The sequence below is a fragment of the Hoplias malabaricus genome, chromosome 7 (assembly GCF_029633855.1).
Source record: "Hoplias malabaricus isolate fHopMal1 chromosome 7, fHopMal1.hap1, whole genome shotgun sequence".
In the NCBI taxonomy this organism is placed as follows: Eukaryota; Metazoa; Chordata; class Actinopteri; order Characiformes; family Erythrinidae; genus Hoplias; species Hoplias malabaricus.
In genome coordinates, this window is record NC_089806.1 from 15537304 (window position 1) to 15555783 (window position 18480).

Here is an 18480-nt window from a genome sequence, read left to right on the forward strand (position 1 = left end):
ACGGTTGTTGATGGTAAAGGGTAAGGCAGGACTGTAAATCTGGCTTGGAGTGGGGTGGGTCTGGGACACCGGACTTCACTGTTGAGCCTCCTGGAGGTGTTGTGGGCTTAGCCAGTGAAACACCAATGAGAGGAGGTGCCTGTCTGATGACCCCCGTGAAGAGCTCGTGATACAGTGGGTACTCATGGGCACCCAGTAAACAATTAGCCGTTGATTCAACGTTGTAATAACGTAATGACTGCCGTCTAATCAATGTTCTCTTAAGGTTGAAAATGAAAGTTGAAAAGACGTCCAAACACAGACATTGAAGAGACGACCATTAGACATATTTTGGACGTTATTAATTGGTCCCGAAATAAACTACTTGTATAAAACGCGTTTTGGACGTTCATTGACGTTTAAAATATGTATATATAAAATACTACTTTTAGACCTATTTTGAACGTCCAGGGACGTTCCTTGTTTACCGGGCAGGGCTCAATGAGTAACAGTAGAGGGTAGCTGGCTGCTGATCGGATCTTGAACGGCCACAGCAGCCTTAGTGTTGAGGTGTAGGATTCAACAGGAATTTTGGTGGCTGCAGGTTGGAAGAGAGTGTGGTGGGCCCTATGTGAAGCTCTAATGGGTTGGAATATGATATTTTTTGATCGTATGATTATAATATATGGGATAATACTTTTTCATTGTAATGTAATTTAATAATTTCATGCTGTAAGGCAATTTAAAAAATGTAATCAGTCCTAAGTTCTTTTAACTATAAATTTCTGACCATGTTACAGTATTTATTGTGGAAGCACTGATATGGAAGTTATGGGCAAATGCCAACGTTGGTTATTTTTTTCCATGACAATTCTGACACAAACTCGTTTATGAATGTGGAAAATTTTAATCAAATATACTTAGACTATCAGTAGAGACAGGAATAGAATGTAGAGTTATATGCAAATGTGAGGACACCTTTGGATAAATTGTGTTGTCTATTTTCAAAGAGACAGTAAATACATCCTCTACATAGAATATAACGCAATAAATAAAAAAATGGCTCTGAAAGGGAGATTTGAGATTCAGCCAAAGACAAACGCTGTTTACATCTGACGACAAACTGTCATATAGCGCCATCTTCTGACACTTATTTACATTTACACGTCTCCAAAATCTAATTAACTGGCTTAAAAAATTAATCTGTTTAGCTTTTTTTTGGTGGCCTATATTTTTCGAGTTTGCACTATGTTATTTTATTTATATATATATATATATATATATATATTTCAGTCTGTACAATACACTCTCTGTCTGAAGTCAGTACATGGTGTTACAGGTAGAGTACAATGTCTGCAGTTAGTACAGTACACAGTGTTACAGGTAGAGTACAGTGTCTGCAGTTAGTACAGTACACAGTGTTACAGGTAGAGTACAGTGTCTGCAGTTAGTACAGTACACAGTGTTACAGGTAGAGTACAGTGTCTGCAGTCAGTAAAGTACACAGTGTTACAGGTAGAGTACAGTGTCTGCAGTCAGTAAAGTACACAGTGTTACAGGTAGAGTACAGTGTCTGCAGTCAGTAAAGTACACAGTGTTACAGGTAGAGTACAGTGTCTGCAGTTAGTACAGTACACAGTGTTACAGGTAGAGTACAGTGTCTGCAGTTAGTACAGTACACAGTGTTACAGGTAGAGTACAGTGTCTGCAGTTAGTACAGTACACAGTGTTACAGGTAGAGTACAGTGTCTGCAGTCAGTAAAGTACACAGTGTTACAGGTAGAGTACAGTGTCTGCAGTTAGTAAAGTACACAGTGTTACAGGTAGAGTACAGTGTCTGCAGTTAGTACAGTACACAGTGTTACAGGTAGAGTACAGTGTCTGCAGTCAGTAAAGTACACAGTGTTACAGGTAGAGTACAGTGTCTGCAGTTAGTACAGTACACAGTGTTACAGGTAGAGTACAGTGTCTGCAGTCAGTAAAGTACACAGTGTTACAGGTAGAGTACAGTGTCTGCAGTCAGTACAGTACACAGTGTTACAGGTAGAGTACAGTGTCTGCAGTTAGTACAGTACACAGTGTTACAGGTAGAGTACAGTGTCTGCAGTCAGTACAGTACACAGTGTTACAGGTAGAGTACAGTGTCTGCAGTCAGTAAAGTACACAGTGTTACAGGTAGAGTACAGTGTCTGCAGTCAGTACAGTACACAGTGTTACAGGTAGAGTACAGTGTCTGCAGTCAGTAAAGTACACAGTGTTACAGGTAGAGTACAGTGTCTGCAGTCAGTACAGTACACAGTGTTACAGGTAGAGTACAGTGTCTGCAGTTAGTACAGTACACAGTGTTACAGGTAGAGTACAGTGTCTGCAGTTAGTACAGTACACAGTGTTACAGGTAGAGTACAGTGTCTGCAGTTAGTACAGTACACAGTGTTACAGGTAGAGTACAGTGTCTGCAGTTAGTACAGTACACAGTGTTACAGGTAGAGTACAGTGTCTGCAGTCAGTAAAGTACACAGTGTTACAGGTAGAGTACAGTGTCTGCAGTCAGTAAAGTACACAGTGTTACAGGTAGAGTACAGTGTCTGCAGTTAGTACAGTACACAGTGTTACAGGTAGAGTACAGTGTCTGCAGTCAGTAAAGTACACAGTGTTACAGGTATAGTACAGTGTCTGCAGTCAGTACAGTACACAGTGTTACAGGTAGAGTACAGTGTCTGCAGTTAGTACAGTACACAGTGTTACAGGTAGAGTACAGTGTCTGCAGTTAGTACAGTACACAGTGTTACAGGTAGAGTACAGTGTCTGCAGTCAGTACAGTACACAGTGTTACAGGTAGAGTACAGTGTCTGCAGTCAGTAAAGTACACAGTGTTACAGGTAGAGTACAGTGTCTGCAGTCAGTACAGTACACAGTGTTACAGGTAGAGTACAGTGTCTGCAGTCAGTAAAGTACACAGTGTTACAGGTAGAGTACAGTGTCTGCAGTCAGTACAGTACACAGTGTTACAGGTAGAGTACAGTGTCTGCAGTTAGTACAGTACACAGTGTTACAGGTAGAGTACAGTGTCTGCAGTTAGTACAGTACACAGTGTTACAGGTAGAGTACAGTGTCTGCAGTCAGTAAAGTACACAGTGTTACAGGTAGAGTACAGTGTCTGCAGTCAGTACAGTACACAGTGTTACAGGTAGAGTACAGTGTCTGCAGTTAGTACAGTACACAGTGTTACAGGTAGAGTACAGTGTCTGCAGTTAGTACAGTACACAGTGTTACAGGTAGAGTACAGTGTCTGCAGTTAGTACAGTACACAGTGTTACAGGTAGAGTACAGTGTCTGCAGTCAGTAAAGTACACAGTGTTACAGGTAGAGTACAGTGTCTGCAGTTAGTACAGTACACAGTGTTACAGGTAGAGTACAGTGTCTGCAGTTAGTACAGTACACAGTGTTACAGGTAGAGTACAGTGTCTGCAGTTAGTACAGTACACAGTGTTACAGGTAGAGTACAGTGTCTGCAGTCAGTAAAGTACACAGTGTTACAGGTAGAGTACAGTGTCTGCAGTCAGTAAAGTACACAGTGTTACAGGTAGAGTACAGTGTCTGCAGTTAGTACAGTACACAGTGTTACAGGTAGAGTACAGTGTCTGCAGTTAGTACAGTACACAGTGTTACAGGTAGAGTACAGTGTCTGCAGTCAGTAAAGTACACAGTGTTACAGGTAGAGTACAGTGTCTGCAGTCAGTAAAGTACACAGTGTTACAGGTAGAGTACAGTGTCTGCAGTCAGTAAAGTACACAGTGTTACAGGTAGAGTACAGTGTCTGCAGTTAGTACAGTACACAGTGTTACAGGTAGAGTACAGTGTCTGCAGTTAGTACAGTACACAGTGTTACAGGTAGAGTACAGTGTCTGCAGTTAGTACAGTACACAGTGTTACAGGTAGAGTACAGTGTCTGCAGTCAGTAAAGTACACAGTGTTACAGGTAGAGTACAGTGTCTGCAGTCAGTAAAGTACACAGTGTTACAGGTAGAGTACAGTGTCTGCAGTTAGTACAGTACACAGTGTTACAGGTAGAGTACAGTGTCTGCAGTTAGTACAGTACACAGTGTTACAGGTAGAGTACAGTGTCTGCAGTCAGTAAAGTACACAGTGTTACAGGTAGAGTACAGTGTCTGCAGTCAGTACAGTACACAGTGTTACAGGTAGAGTACAGTGTCTGCAGTTAGTACAGTACACAGTGTTACAGGTAGAGTACAGTGTCTGCAGTTAGTACAGTACACAGTGTTACAGGTAGAGTACAGTGTCTGCAGTTAGTACAGTACACAGTGTTACAGGTAGAGTACAGTGTCTGCAGTCAGTAAAGTACACAGTGTTACAGGTAGAGTACAGTGTCTGCAGTTAGTACAGTACACAGTGTTACAGGTAGAGTACAGTGTCTGCAGTTAGTACAGTACACAGTGTTACAGGTAGAGTACAGTGTCTGCAGTTAGTACAGTACACAGTGTTACAGGTAGAGTACAGTGTCTGCAGTCAGTAAAGTACACAGTGTTACAGGTAGAGTACAGTGTCTGCAGTCAGTAAAGTACACAGTGTTACAGGTAGAGTACAGTGTCTGCAGTTAGTACAGTACACAATGTTGAGAACAACGCCTGCAGTTTCTACTGTAGAATGTCCGCAGGCAGTACATGTGTGACCGGTAGACGGCGCTGTCCGTACACCGCTCTCAGTTCCCCGGCTGGCGGCAGAAGAAGCAGGATTCCGGCGGACGGAGCGGGTGGAACGGAAGTAAGTACGTGGCTGCTGGCGCTGCCGTGCCGTGCTGAAGGATGGCGACGGAGGTTCAGAGCGGCGGCCTCAATAGTGACGACGCCAGCCGACTCGAGGTCTCCATCGACGGCCTGACGCTCAGCCCCGACTCCGAGGCCGAGCCCCTGGAGGCGTCGGCGCAACCGCGAACCCACGAAGAATCAGCCGCCGAAGAGGAGGACGACGACGAGGAGGAGCGGGGAGAGAACGGACACAGCTCCGTGGAGAGGGTCTGGGGCTTCCCGCTGGTGGAGCTCTACGGCCTGGCTCTCCGGTTCTTTAAAGGTACCGGCCTGGTCGTGTTTTTTAAATTGGGCTTTTTATTAGTCGAAACCGGCCCACCGTACAGGGCGCTGCATCTGTATGCAAGTGTTGTGCGATTTAAGGTGGAACGGACAGATCAAACGAGAAGCAAAATCGGCGTCGTGAGCGTTGTTGGGAATATGAAAACGTTAGTCGAAGATTCGGTTTAGAGGCTGGGTTATAAGTAGCCAAATTCAAAATGAGGGAGCCCCATCGAAACCGTCGGTATAAAATTCGGAAACGAATTCAGTTTCAGATTCACGACACATTGGCTGCAGAGTACCATTACTCCTTCATGTAAAGAGGAGTGTTTAAGGCAGTAACAGCCTTCAGTTTGTGTGGTGGCGAAGATGGGCCACGGTTAGTTGGCTACGTTAGCTACTCACTCATTCACACACACACTCTCTCTCTCTCTCTCTCTCTCTCTCTCTCTCTAACACACACACACACACATAGAGCTCTTAGTGGTTTCATTAGTTTTTAATTACCTAGCTTTCAGTGCTTCCTGGAGCTGATGGCAGGGCTCTGATGGCCGTATGAGCTCTGACAGGTGCTGGACTTTGAGGCTGAGTGTAGAAACGGAGTTAGGGTGAAGACTGAAGACATTGCTGCTGCTTTAGGTCATGTGTCAGTGATCATGAGGTTGCAGGCTATTGGTGCTATGAGTGGCGATTAGACAAAAAAATAATCTCATATCACTTCCTTGTGGGATCTTGACACAGTGCAGGACATCTAAAAAATGAATTGTACAAAATTCTATAAGGGACACAATTTCTAGACTTTCCCAGTACACACACTTCACAATATTCATTCATTCATTCATTCATTATCTGTAACCGCTTCCAGTTCAGGGGAATCACCTGGAATCATTGGGCGCAAGGTGGGAACACACCCTGGAGGGGGCATTCACAATATCTGGGTGAAAACAATTTATGCAGTATTTTACATATTGAACAGAGCTGAATCCCTTTTAAACACATCATAGAAATTGCCAGAGCTCCTGAAGTACAGATATTATCAGTTTAACTGATATTCTCTTCTGTTTGGTGGATGGCAGAAATGGAACGTGGCTTTCACTGCTGTTATAACTCACCAAGGTTGTGACAGTCTTTGCATTCCCCAAGAAAGTCCTGATTCCATCCTGTTTTAGGGCCTCTGAAATGTGGACTGGCTGGGACTTCCTGATCAGCTGGATTGGAGCATTGCGTAAAATGACAATCGTAATTATCTGCAGGGGATCTATTGTTTTAAACCACTCACGGCTCAGGTGTGGTTAGGATAGTAACGTTTGGGCGGCTCCTACTTAGAATGGGTGTTTGTTTTAATGGCTGTCGATATATGGATGTTTGTAAAATGCTGAATCAGATGCTGAAACAAAAAATATTGCTCCATTAAAAATCATGTCTTAAATCTAGCTTGGTGTGATGAAGCCCAGAGTTGAGGATTGTCCAATAAGAATGTGTCCCAACTCTTTGCCTATTGGACACATTTGGCTTAAAGCTTAAGGTGAAATCACATGTACTTGATGAGATAGGGCATAAGAAGTAGTATAGTGTGTGGTCACACAAGGACTGGCGCTTGGACTGAGAACCTCTTCAAAGGCAGAAATTAATCCTGACAACACTGAAAACATTCATTCATTCATTATCTGTAACCGCTCATCCAGTTCAGGGTCGCAGTGGGTCCAGAGCCTACCTGGAATCTGTGGGCGCAAGGCAGGAATACACCCTGGAGGGGGCGCCAGTCCTTCACAGGGCAACACAGACACACACACATTCACATCTACAGACACTTTTGAGTCGCCAATCCATGGACTCTGGGAGGAAACAGGAGCACCCGGAGGAAACCTACGCGGACACAGGGAGAACACACCAACTCCTCACAGACAGTCACCCGGAGCGGGAATCGAACCCACAACCTCCAGGTCCCTGGAGCTGTGTGACTGCGACACTACCTGCTGCAACACCGTGCCGCCCACACTGAAAAAATTGTAAACGATTACCTTTATATTCTTACATTATCGCTGATTATCATCACTGTTACTGGAAGCATGATGTTAAATGTTTATTCGTTGATGTGAAAAGGATGGCGAATCCCTCAAAATAACAGTGAGGTGTTTCTTCTGCTAATAACTAGGCCTGTGTCATACAGTACTATTTCCTCAATAATGTTGATGACCTTAATATCACTCACTCTATCTACTTGCTAGTTTGTTTACATAATAATTAATTTCACCCATATTTTAACCACTTACTCTGTTCTGTTCTCTGGTTTTCCCTGTGTTCTCTGTTCTGGGGGCATTATGTGGATTTGTTTTAAACCAGTGGTTTTATGTTAATGTTTTATCTATTTAGGATGTTTAACCATCTTTTTATATTTCAGTTCCAATATGTGGATATTTTTAATAACTCTTATTTGCTTAGAGTATTTCTCTTTTTTTGGGGTGTAATTGCACTGTTATTATTTTATCATTATATCAGTGGCATAATATGGTCTTAATATGACAGTAATATCATTTATCGCAAGTATTTCTCAGACTATATATTGACCACAAAAAAAGGCGATTGTAACATGCCTACTAATAACCCGATGTTTAATTACGTTGAATAGATTTGGGTAGTTTAACAGTGTGCATGAATACTGTAACAATCACGGTCTTATTTTCTATCACTCAGATCCCAAATGCATTTTAATGAATATGATGTCCTTTTTTGTTTGGATACAGAAAAAGATGGCAAGGCTTTTCACCCAACGTATGAGGAGAAATTGCGCTTAGTGGCCCTTCATAAACAGGTTTTGCAAGGTCCCTACAATCCAGACGCCTCCCCTGAGGTTGGCTTTTTTGATGTGTTAGGAAATGACCGCAGGTAGGTTTGTTTGTACGTGCTTCATTTTTAATAAACTTTCTAGCATGACATTGTTAATTGTTGGTGGACTTTTATAAAGTAAAACAACAGACCGTATATTGTAACGTTAATATATGTCCTAAAGTTTGTACATACGCCTTTTAATTAGTGAATTCAGATATTATACTTGGGGGCGTTAGGGCTGGACAATAATTCAATAGCAATAAATATCACAGTGTAAGGTGATTCAGTAACAATTATGATTTTTATACACATTTTCAGTATTTTAATGTGTATTATTTACAGCATCTGACGATCATTGATGGTCATTGCGCACAATTTTAAAGTTAGAAAAAGTTACAAATTTCAATCTTGACAAAGCCAGAAGGTTGTATTTTGATGGTGATGTCATGTTGCTTTCAGTTCTTGGCAGATTTTCAATATTAAAATATATTTTATTGACCAAAATTAAGAAATATATTGTGATATAAATTTTGACCATTTCTTAGTCCATCTCTTCAACTTATTTTATTTTTGGGCAGTATTTACCCATTTATTTGTGGTAATTGATTAATCTACATCACATTTCTCTAAACAAAATGTTAAAAAAAGAAGTACATAAATACTTTACAAGTGTAATGTGTCTTTCCGCCAACAAGACCTCAATACCTTTATGGGCACAATATTCAGAATGTGGTATAGCCATAACCGAGGAAATGAGTAATACATTTGCCCTGATTCGTGCTCTCATTGTGATTTCCACAACCCACAGTAACAAAGTCTTGTTGGGTTATGTGTCTTGTTGTTATGTTTTTTTAGCACACTATCCAAAACAATTAGGATGTGTTGGAGTGAGGTTTGTGAAACAGAACGGTTCTTGGTTCGGTATCGGTTCATGTCCTCACTCTTTTCGACCAGTGTTCACATGGCTAAATGCCATCAGTTTATCACACGTTTTGTAACATCTTGTGTAAAGCCATCATTGAAGATTAGAAGTTGGACAAACTGCCTGTTAATATTCTTGATTTCAGAAGAAATGTTAAATGAATCAGGGCACAAACTAGAATGACAAAGTCCACCAACTTTTGGCCGTATAATGTACATGTCCTACATATCTATGGTTTGAATGATTTGGTGTTATCCACATTGCCATTTTTCACTTTTCAGTTTCAGTGTGCTGCCTGAGTATATTTTTAAGTTTTAAGAGAGACCCAAATTGAACGCATCATTTGCATACTGTGTCTAGAGTGCAGTAAATACTGCTCATACATTATTTTCATGAATTTGAGAGGATTTGTATCAATTATGTCAGTATTCCATCATAATTAAATATGAATTGTCCACTTCGCAGGAAAGAATGGGCATCGTTGGGGAACATGGAGAAGGATGAGGCCATGGTAGAGTTTGTTAAGCTGTTAAATAAATGCTGTAATTTATTTGCACCTTTCGTGGCATCACACAAAATCGAAAAGGAGGAGCAAGAGAGGAGGAGGTGAGGCTACCAGCATCTTTCAATGTGTGTTATTTGCATTTTGGATGAGTCAGTTGCCGGTCAGCAGACAAATGAAGCCCTATTGTTCAGAGGTTCTGTCCTTTTTACTCGTGACTGCCTCAAGGCTCGTTCATAGCTGACTTGGACAAAAACAAAACAAATTCAGATTATTTCCTTGACAATGTAATGCAAAGACTCCATTATTGTTTTATGAGTGCATAAAACATGACCAACTACTCATGCAGTTTTTACTGTATGTACTCAACACTGAAGGTGATCTGTGCCTGTTTACACTGGGGCTTTCATTTGTTCTTACTGTGCTGGCAAAACAGCTTACAGCACTACAGTGCCACTCCCTGCTTGGGCATAGATGTGTGTGTTCGCCAGGAACAGTGACAAGAGAACTATGAGCATGAAGCAACAAGGACAGTCCAGCACCATGACGAGTGCACCGTTGTTACCAATACTTTGCTTTGTTTGGACAGGATCAGGGTTTTGAGTGGGTTTTTTCCACTTCTGGATAAGCCCTATCTGTAATATTTATTTTTTATATCTGCATATTTAGTGTACAGTGCTTGCCCAGTGTCATATGTTCTTAATGAAAGATGTCATGCACCGGATATATAAAAACAATTTGGCTCTCTCAGAAACAGGTTTTCATATTGTATGATGGTATGAAATTTGTGGATACCGCCCATCCCTAATTGCGCTGTGATACAAAATATTGTTTTGTGATAATACTACTTATAAACAGTTGTCTCATAGTAACACTGCCCATGTTGCCATGCAAAATTAATTCCATCTCTTGCATGTTTTTCTTTCAAATGCAAAACAGAGCCAAAGCATTGTGGTTGAGCTATATTTATTAAATATGTAACAGTTACTGTAAGTCGTCCTACAAAACCTCATATCCAGTCTGACCACATAGCTTTAGGTTCGATTCCACTTCTTAAATATGTTTCCTTGTGGGTGTTTTTTTTATATATAAACATAATGAAGAACATTTCCTTCATTCCTGTAATCACACACAGTCTCAGCTCATTCCTTTAAATCCTCTTTGAAATAAAGCTGAAGTTTGGTTGTGAACAAGTTGCTAATGAAGACTTTCTCTAGCAGTTCCTTCACAGATGTCTTGTTTAGCCTTTCAACTGGAAAGAAGTGTGGGCATTTGTGTTGAGTCTCGCAAACTTAATTAAACCCTAAAATTTCTTTTGAAAGCTAGCTAATTTCCAAGGTATAAGCATAGAACTACAATCCCAATTCCAATGATTTTTATGATGCTGTGTAAAACATAAATAATAACAGAATATGATGATTTGCCAATCCTTTTTGACCTATATTCAATGAATAGACTACAAAGTAGTTTCTTCCTCCAAATATTCAGTCATTTTGAACTTGAGGCCTGCATCACATTCCAAAAAAGTCGGGACGGGCAACAAAAGACTGGGAAGGAAAGTTGAGGAATGCTCAAAAAACAATTTGGAACATTCCACAGGTGAACAGGTTGCAAAAAAAGTTTTTGCGTTTGAACATTAAATATATTGTCTTTGTTGTATATTCAATTGAATATAGGTTGAAAATACTTTGCAAATCATCATATTCTGTTTATATTTATGTTTTGGGACACACATCCCAACTTTATTGGAATTAGGGCTGTGTAAGCATAGTAATAAAAAAGTACTTTGCTTAGTTCTGAATGATCTAACTAGTCTGTGTCTCTGGTGGCAGGAGGGAAGAAGAAGAGCAGCGGCGTAAAGAGGAAGAGGAGAAGGAGCGTCAGCGTCTTGAGGAGGAGCGGTGCAGGCGGGAGGAGGAGGAGAGACGGAGGAGAGAAGAGGAGGAGAGAAGGCAGGCTGAGGAGGAGAGACTCCGTGTTGAACAACAGAAGTGAGTTACAGCAAATAGTTGCCAAAATTTAAAAGCGTGCTTGGAGGCCTGCACTTAATCAAAGACCAAGAGGTTATAACTACTTAAAAAAAATGTTTGGTTGTTGTTAGGCATAAAGTATTGTTACACACATTTCACATATTTATTTGATGTTAAGTCCATGTAGATCTACTCACAATATCTACACTTTAATAATACTTATGTCTGCTTTGCCCCCAATGATTCAGAGTAGGCTGTGGACCCGCCACAGCCTTGATCAGGAGGACGCAGTTGCAGAAGATTAATTTATTAATGAATCAATGCTTATGTATCTCAGCATTGTAATATTAAAATACATTTGTGTGGGTAATAGTGGATTTTATTAACTGATATTTAATCCAGTTAAAGCAACACTACGCAATATTTTTACCTTTAAATTACACCCTCAAAATCATTGTGATTCTTCGCTGAGCTGTTATAGGGAAAATACAGCCTCTGCTGTTGCTACTCCAGGTTCAGCATTGCAGAAACTGCACTAGGTAACCTTTGGAGGAGGGTAGGAACCAACTCTCACTCCCCCTCCCCATTGATTTCAGTAGAGTGCGGTAAAAATGAATTACACTAGAAGCAAAAAAGATTTTACACATCTTAAATAATATTTTAAAGACAACACTTAGAAAGGAACTAATATTTTGCAGCATTTCAATGAAGTGTAATTATCAATAATAAGAAATTAATAAATTGTAAATATGATAAAAATAAAATACGCAATGGCACTCATTCACCTCAGTACTTTAACATGTTCTGGACAAAGGCAGGCATCTTTTTGAAGTTGTTTTGCCTGCTGTAGAGAAGAGGTGCTCAGATGGTGTTGAGGTGCTAGGACATAATTAGTGTGCCTTTTTAGTCCTCAGATTTTAAAGCAGCGGTTTTAAAACATTAGAACGTTAGCATTAGGACAGACACATAATTGATGTACTTGCGTAATAATGCATGAGAGGGAGTGCTAAAAGGTGAGATACTGGCACTGGTGTACTGTGGTCATAGAAGATCAGTACACCAGTGCCAGTATCTCACATTATAGCACGAACCTCAAGTGTATTGTGATTATACCATAGTTCGTTATTGCCATTTATTATTAGGTTTAAAGATAAAGAAGACAGAGAAACATATTTGTTTTTTTAAATCAACCTTCCACAAGGAAGAATAGTTCCATTTGTTTGTTAACAAATCACAAAGCAGATAACAGTCCACTGCGCCATAACTCTTTACTCTGTTCAAAATAAGGTGCACGAACAACAAAATGAACCGGTTCCCCATTGGGTGAGAAAGTCCAGGCACAGCTCTTGGAAGAGCTGGCGTTGTTGCTAGGTTACGTCTATTTTGCGGAGTGATACTACTCTTGGTGATAGTACCCTTGATACTACTCTGCTGCTCCCTCAGAGCGTGGAGATGTTGATGCAAGTGTAAAAACCATCCAAATTTAAAGTGAATAGAATTGAAAATGTAGAGAGCGGATGACCTCCAGAGTTTGGCTTCCCTGTCCAATTAGGGCTCTTTTTTTTTATATATATATATATATATATATATCACTGGTTCATAAGAATGAATTATTTTCAATACAGTCTCCTCCACCACAGGCAACAGATAATGGCTGCTTTGAATGCACAGACGGCTGTGCAATTTCAGCAGTATGCGGCTCAGCAGTACCCGGAAAGTCCTGAGCAGCAACTGATTCTCATCAGACAGCTTCAGGAGCAGCACTATCAACAGTACATGCAGCAGCTCTACCAGGTGCAGCTAGCCCAGCAGCAGGTAGGGACCTTTTTCTTAACCCATTTCAGTGTGTTATTTGAGTTTAGAATTTTATTAAAACAAGATGGCAAAAGCCTTAAAGCCGTTCAGTCATTCTTGTATAATGAAACAGCCATTATTCTGAACTTTGGCCTGGATCTATTTGAGATTTTGTTCTAAACCTGTTTGTTATGCTGTCATCAGGCTGCCCTGCAGAAGCAGCAGGAGGATTCTGTAGTTCTTTCTACATTAGAGGCCAGTGAGGCTTCTGCACCCTCTACTGGTGAGGAGCCCCCTACAGTTAATGGCCAGGCAGAGTCCTCCACAGACAGCATGGAGAGGGAGCAAGACCTTGAACCTGCTGAGGAGGTCACTGAAAACGGCCCCACAGGTGAGTTCTGTGAGAAAGTATTTCCCTCCAAATAGGCTTGAAAGCACTGAGTGTCTCAGCATCTGAATTTGGGTTTAATCTTACTTTTCCTTGTATAACATTGAGGTGTGTATATGATTTTTTTTTTTCCCTTACCACTCAGCAGCTCTTTTTGAAATCCTATTCACCCCCTCATAACACTTTTCTCCCTTATTGCTTGATAGACTCTCCTCCAGTGATAGCAGCGCCCTCTATGTGGACTCGACCTCAGATAAAAGACTTTAAAGAGAAGATTCGCCAGGACGTGGACTCTGTTATCACGGTGGGCAGAGGGGAGGTGGTCACTGTGAGGGTCCCCACCCACGAGGAGGGTTCTTACCTCTTCTGGGAGTTTGCCACTGACTATTATGACATTGGCTTCGGCGTCTTCTTTGAATGGACAGACTCAACCAATGCCTCAGTCAGTGTGCATGTCAGCGAGTCAAGTGACGAAGATGAGGATGAGGAAGGTGAGAAACTTTCATGAGAGGAGTGTTTTGAAAAATTAGATTTGGGATTGTTTGTCTCTAAAGCCCTGTATGGATGGGGTTGAGTTTCTGTGGGGTCCTGGGGTAGTTCTCACTTGTGTGGGGGAGGTACTTACTCTGTACATTTATTTCGGTCAGAATCTATCATGACTGGTCTGTTTTTTCCCCCAGCATATTCTCAGAAAATCACAGGCCGAATTACTTATGTTTTCTTTCTTTTTATTTATTTATTTATGTATTTGTTTGTTTGTTTGAAAATGCTCATTAATCAACAGAGAAGTTCTGTAAATAAGCCAATTAACCAATAGCTAATTTTTCATCTGTAGTCTCTGGCCAGTTCTTAAAAAGGCAACCTAAAATTATACAATCGCAGAACAGTTCAGAATTGTTACATACAAACAATAAGAACAAAAACGAACACCCAAAACGAACACTTATGGACAACTCACCAGTCATCTGACCATTTTAGGTCTCTCCGCATGCAAATTTCTGCGTTTTAACAGGCAGATCACATCTCACACTGGATAAAATAGTTTGCGCACTGCTGTGCACCATATTTATCCTCTGTGCATGCATTTCCATAGATAGTGTTTAAAATGTTTTTTGAGCAACAAAGCAATATAAAAATGGAAGTTACTGAATCTGTTACTTGGTGTAGGTGTTAAAAGTTCTCTGGACCTCATTTGGGAGAGCATTATTTGAAGAAGAAAAATAAAAATCATCAAATAAAGAAAAGGAAGATAAAAGGAAAAATTGTAAATGGCAGCTGCAATTATATAGCACTAGTTTATATTCAGATATGCACATTTTCATTAACTTATTTCCTTGTGCTTGGATTTGACAAGATTGGTGATTTATTAGACTTTAGATCCTTGCTCGTAATCATGTGACAACAGGAGATCATCTGTGTATAATAATTTATAATACAGACATCCCTCTGAAAATCCAGTCCCAATGGAGTTTACAACACCAGTTTGTTTGCATATGTGTAGGCAGTAATTCAATGACTTTTACCACAATTTAATTGATCAGATTTAATGGTTATTATATTATACCCTGAGCATTGTATTTTGAGCAGAAATAGATGTTACGTACTACAGTAGAAGTGTTTTATTATTTCTGGGACCCACCTTTTTTAGTTTTGTATGTTCATTTTTGAAAATATTATTTCTATTTATAATGTAAGGCATTGATTATTCTGTTTTGCCTTTCAGCGGAGCCACAGAGTGAGGAAGAGAAAGCCAAAAAGGAGGCAGGGAAGCCCCAGGTGGACGAGATCGTGCCGGTTTACCGGCGGGACTGTCATGAAGAAGTTTATGCGGGAAGTCACCAGTATCCTGGCCGTGGCATCTACCTGCTTAAGTTTGACAACTCTTATTCACTCTGGCGATCTAAGAGTGTCTATTACAGAGTCTACTACACCAGATAAGCCTGGAGTCAAGACTGCGGAGCAAGAATGTGTGTGTGTGTGTATGTGTGTGTGAGTGGGGGTGTGTCTCATGCTGTTCAACTTTAGGAGGATTGGGCTCTGGTGTATATTTGCCACCTCTTTTTTGCACTCTAAAAGGCGTGCTCTAGGATTTTGTGCTTGTTAATAGTTTATTCTTCTTCACCCAGTGTGACTTATCCACAGCCTCCATCTTCTAATGTCATCTTAAGAGGTGCTTTGGCCACATATGGAGTAATGTATGGTAATCGGAAGGGGGTCATGATTGCTTGTCCTGTTAAGACACAGAAGTTAGTGTGTGTGAAGAGAAAAAGCACAAGTGGAATATTTTGAGGGGAATGACAAATGCTGCTTTTCCACCACTACCTGGAACCTGTGGCTTTGTTTCCACTAGCATTTTCCCCTGAAGTTGAGCGTAAGATTATCTGCAGTGAGACTAAAATTACCTGATGGCCACTGAAACTGTAAAATCTGACACCGCATACCTTGCTAATTTTTTTTTTTCTTTTTTAAATGCATGCAGACCAATTTACAGCCACCTAAAGTCCTGTCAGTCTGTACATTTGTATGTTTTCCATGTGTTTATGATATTGCAAAGCCTAAAAATATTGTTAATTATCAAATTATAATATGATCCTCACAGATAATTGCTCTGGTGTTTAATCACATTTACAATGACAACAACTTTCCTCCAAAGAAATGACCTTCAGTAAGGCAGCTAAGCTCTGCTGTTCATCATTCCCTAATGTTTTTGTTTTGTCTTCGTTGGGCTGCTTACCTGATGGTTTGTTGATTGTCTGTTACGATGCCTCTGTGTAGGCAGTACTGAAGAAACAGTTTGAACTGTTTGTGATTTCTTAATATAGGCTTCTGAAGTTGTCGTTATCCTGTAGTCATTGGCTCGTTTGTATTTTAACCAATCATAGGACTGAAATTAGAAAACGATCAAAACACCCCAGAATGGTCAAAATATCCCACACAAATCAGTAGGTGTAAGGGTAGAGTATTATTCATGTGCTTTTATTTCAGTGTTGGCTTGTTCGTACCTATAAATGTAACATTAATAAACATGGGATTCATGACCCAGTGACACTGTAAACATGTACACAGAACACAATACATGAGGTATAGTACATATTTGATTTTTCCTAACAGCAGAGACTCTCAAAAATGCATGTACATCTTTCTCAATACAGGACACTTGCTTAGACCTAGCATTGTGACCACCCTTGGTAATCCTGAAGGAGGTTCTGGTTTCAGGTATTCGTGGAAAAGCAGTAGAACATACCTTGCTCCTAGAGGACATCCTTATTTAGGTCGCCACTGAGAATGTTGGCCAATGGTGTACAAGTACCTCACCAGTCAGCGTACAGTAAAATCGTTAAGTAGCACATGCTGCTAGGGCCCCCTGGAGGATAAAAATATTAAGACTTTCCTACAGTTGGAAGGGTTGGGATGACATATATCTGGACTAAACTGGTGGAGGCCTCAAAGAGAAAGAGATTCATTTTGCAACGTTTGATGAATTGGTTGGATTGTGTGTAAAGCATTTATTAAATATTTATTAATCTTTCTGATAGAGTAGGGTCCTTGATGTGTCTGTATGTCATATTACACTTAACTCATTCACTTTTCTGCTTTTGAAAGACCTTATTGTCACTCATCTTTTTTCCCCTCCTTCCTCAATTTTTTATTTTTTTTTCCTTTCCCGTCAGAGAGACATGGCAGTATTGACTTTGTATTGTGGCATAACTATCTGTTCAAACACTTCTTGCCTTGTCTGTCACTGTTATGTTCTTATGTATGTAGTTATAGGATGCCACATAATAATGAAAATGGAAAATGTATGTACTCAGTTTAAGATTTTATAAATGCCACACAAACACTTCATAATCTTGATTAAAAACTAACAGTCCTGTGCTTATGTTCTCTCATATTACTGTGGCTGCCTGCTGGAATCAGACTAATTACCAAAAGCAATGTTGAAATCTGTGACTTTGACTTTTTCTATTTTATTTATTGTTGTTTGCAGCTTTTGAAGACCATTACAGCAAGCACTGCTCTAAATTCAAGGATTGTGCTCTGTTGTTTTACTTTTCTACAGCAGTTGACACAGTGCTCTATCATCATCAACCTACACTCTAGACCATTTCTCACAGGATGTGTGATGGCATCTCTATAGGGTTCTTTGAAACGTTAAATTTGTGTTTGTGTAAGCCAGTGTGGAGAACGGAAATATTATTTATGTGGTTTCATCAGCCGATTTACATAAATGCATTAATGTACAAATGAGATAAATATTGTGCACAGGTTGACACAGATATGTGAGGGAGAAAATCCGTAGTATTTCTATTCAGTTAAATCTGAGTAGATGTGATAACTGTGCTAATGTTCCTTAAGGCTGTTTTAACCTGTTCAATTGCCCGTCATATTAAACCAGGCCTTTGTAAAATGGCATGTTATAGTGGGCTTGATGATGATGTGGGTGATTAGATGGAAGTGTACTACATGATGGCATCTTACGCAGTACACGACCCCCCCCCCCAGATATGCAAGTGGATATTCCATGCCCTGAGAACATGAAGCATTTTTCTATTGATTTGACCTGTTTGAGGATGGGTCTCTTCTTGAGCATATATTTAATCTTGATTAAACTTCAGTTCATCTGTACTTACTGACTCTGACTCTAGTGTGTTGCATCTGGTAATAAAGCTTTCACTGACAACGTACTCTGTAAAAGGGAGATACAACACACATTTATTACAATTCCAGTTAAAGCTGCCATTATTTCTTAGCATCAGTAAGCAAAGAAATATATTAATAATAATATACCAAAAAAATGTAAAATACTCAAGGCACAGTAGTTAATTATGAAATATGAGTTTTGTCTAATGTTTTGCCTAATCTCTTAGGTAAGACTTAGAAGTTGGTTGCATTCTCTTTTTACAAGGATTCTGAAAACATTAAGTGGTGTGGAGGTCTGGGTTATAGGGTGGTCCGTCCATTGCTCTCAGTTTGCAAGTTTTTTTAATTTGTCCGTTTCTTTTCCTTAG

The 18480-nt window shown here is 40.1% G+C and overlaps 1 protein-coding gene across 2 annotated transcripts; it reads left to right on the forward strand.

Annotated features, from left to right (window-relative positions):
• Positions 1–4708: 4708 nt before the first annotated feature.
• acbd3 (acyl-Coenzyme A binding domain containing 3) lies at positions 4709–17982 on the forward strand. 2 transcript variants are annotated; one of them, XM_066677100.1, is made up of 8 exons: positions 4709–5067; positions 7811–7952; positions 9283–9423; positions 11152–11310; positions 12915–13104; positions 13288–13474; positions 13678–13962; positions 15195–17982. In XM_066677100.1, the coding sequence occupies exons 1-8, from the start codon at positions 4803–4805 to the stop codon at positions 15407–15409; spliced, it is 1584 nt and encodes a 527-aa protein (XP_066533197.1). In that variant the 5' UTR covers positions 4709–4802; the 3' UTR covers positions 15410–17982. The 2 variants fall into 2 exon arrangements, with proteins under 2 accessions (XP_066533197.1, XP_066533198.1); XM_066677101.1 differs by having other exon boundaries at positions 4711–5067; positions 12930–13104.
• Positions 17983–18480: the final 498 nt, after the last annotated feature.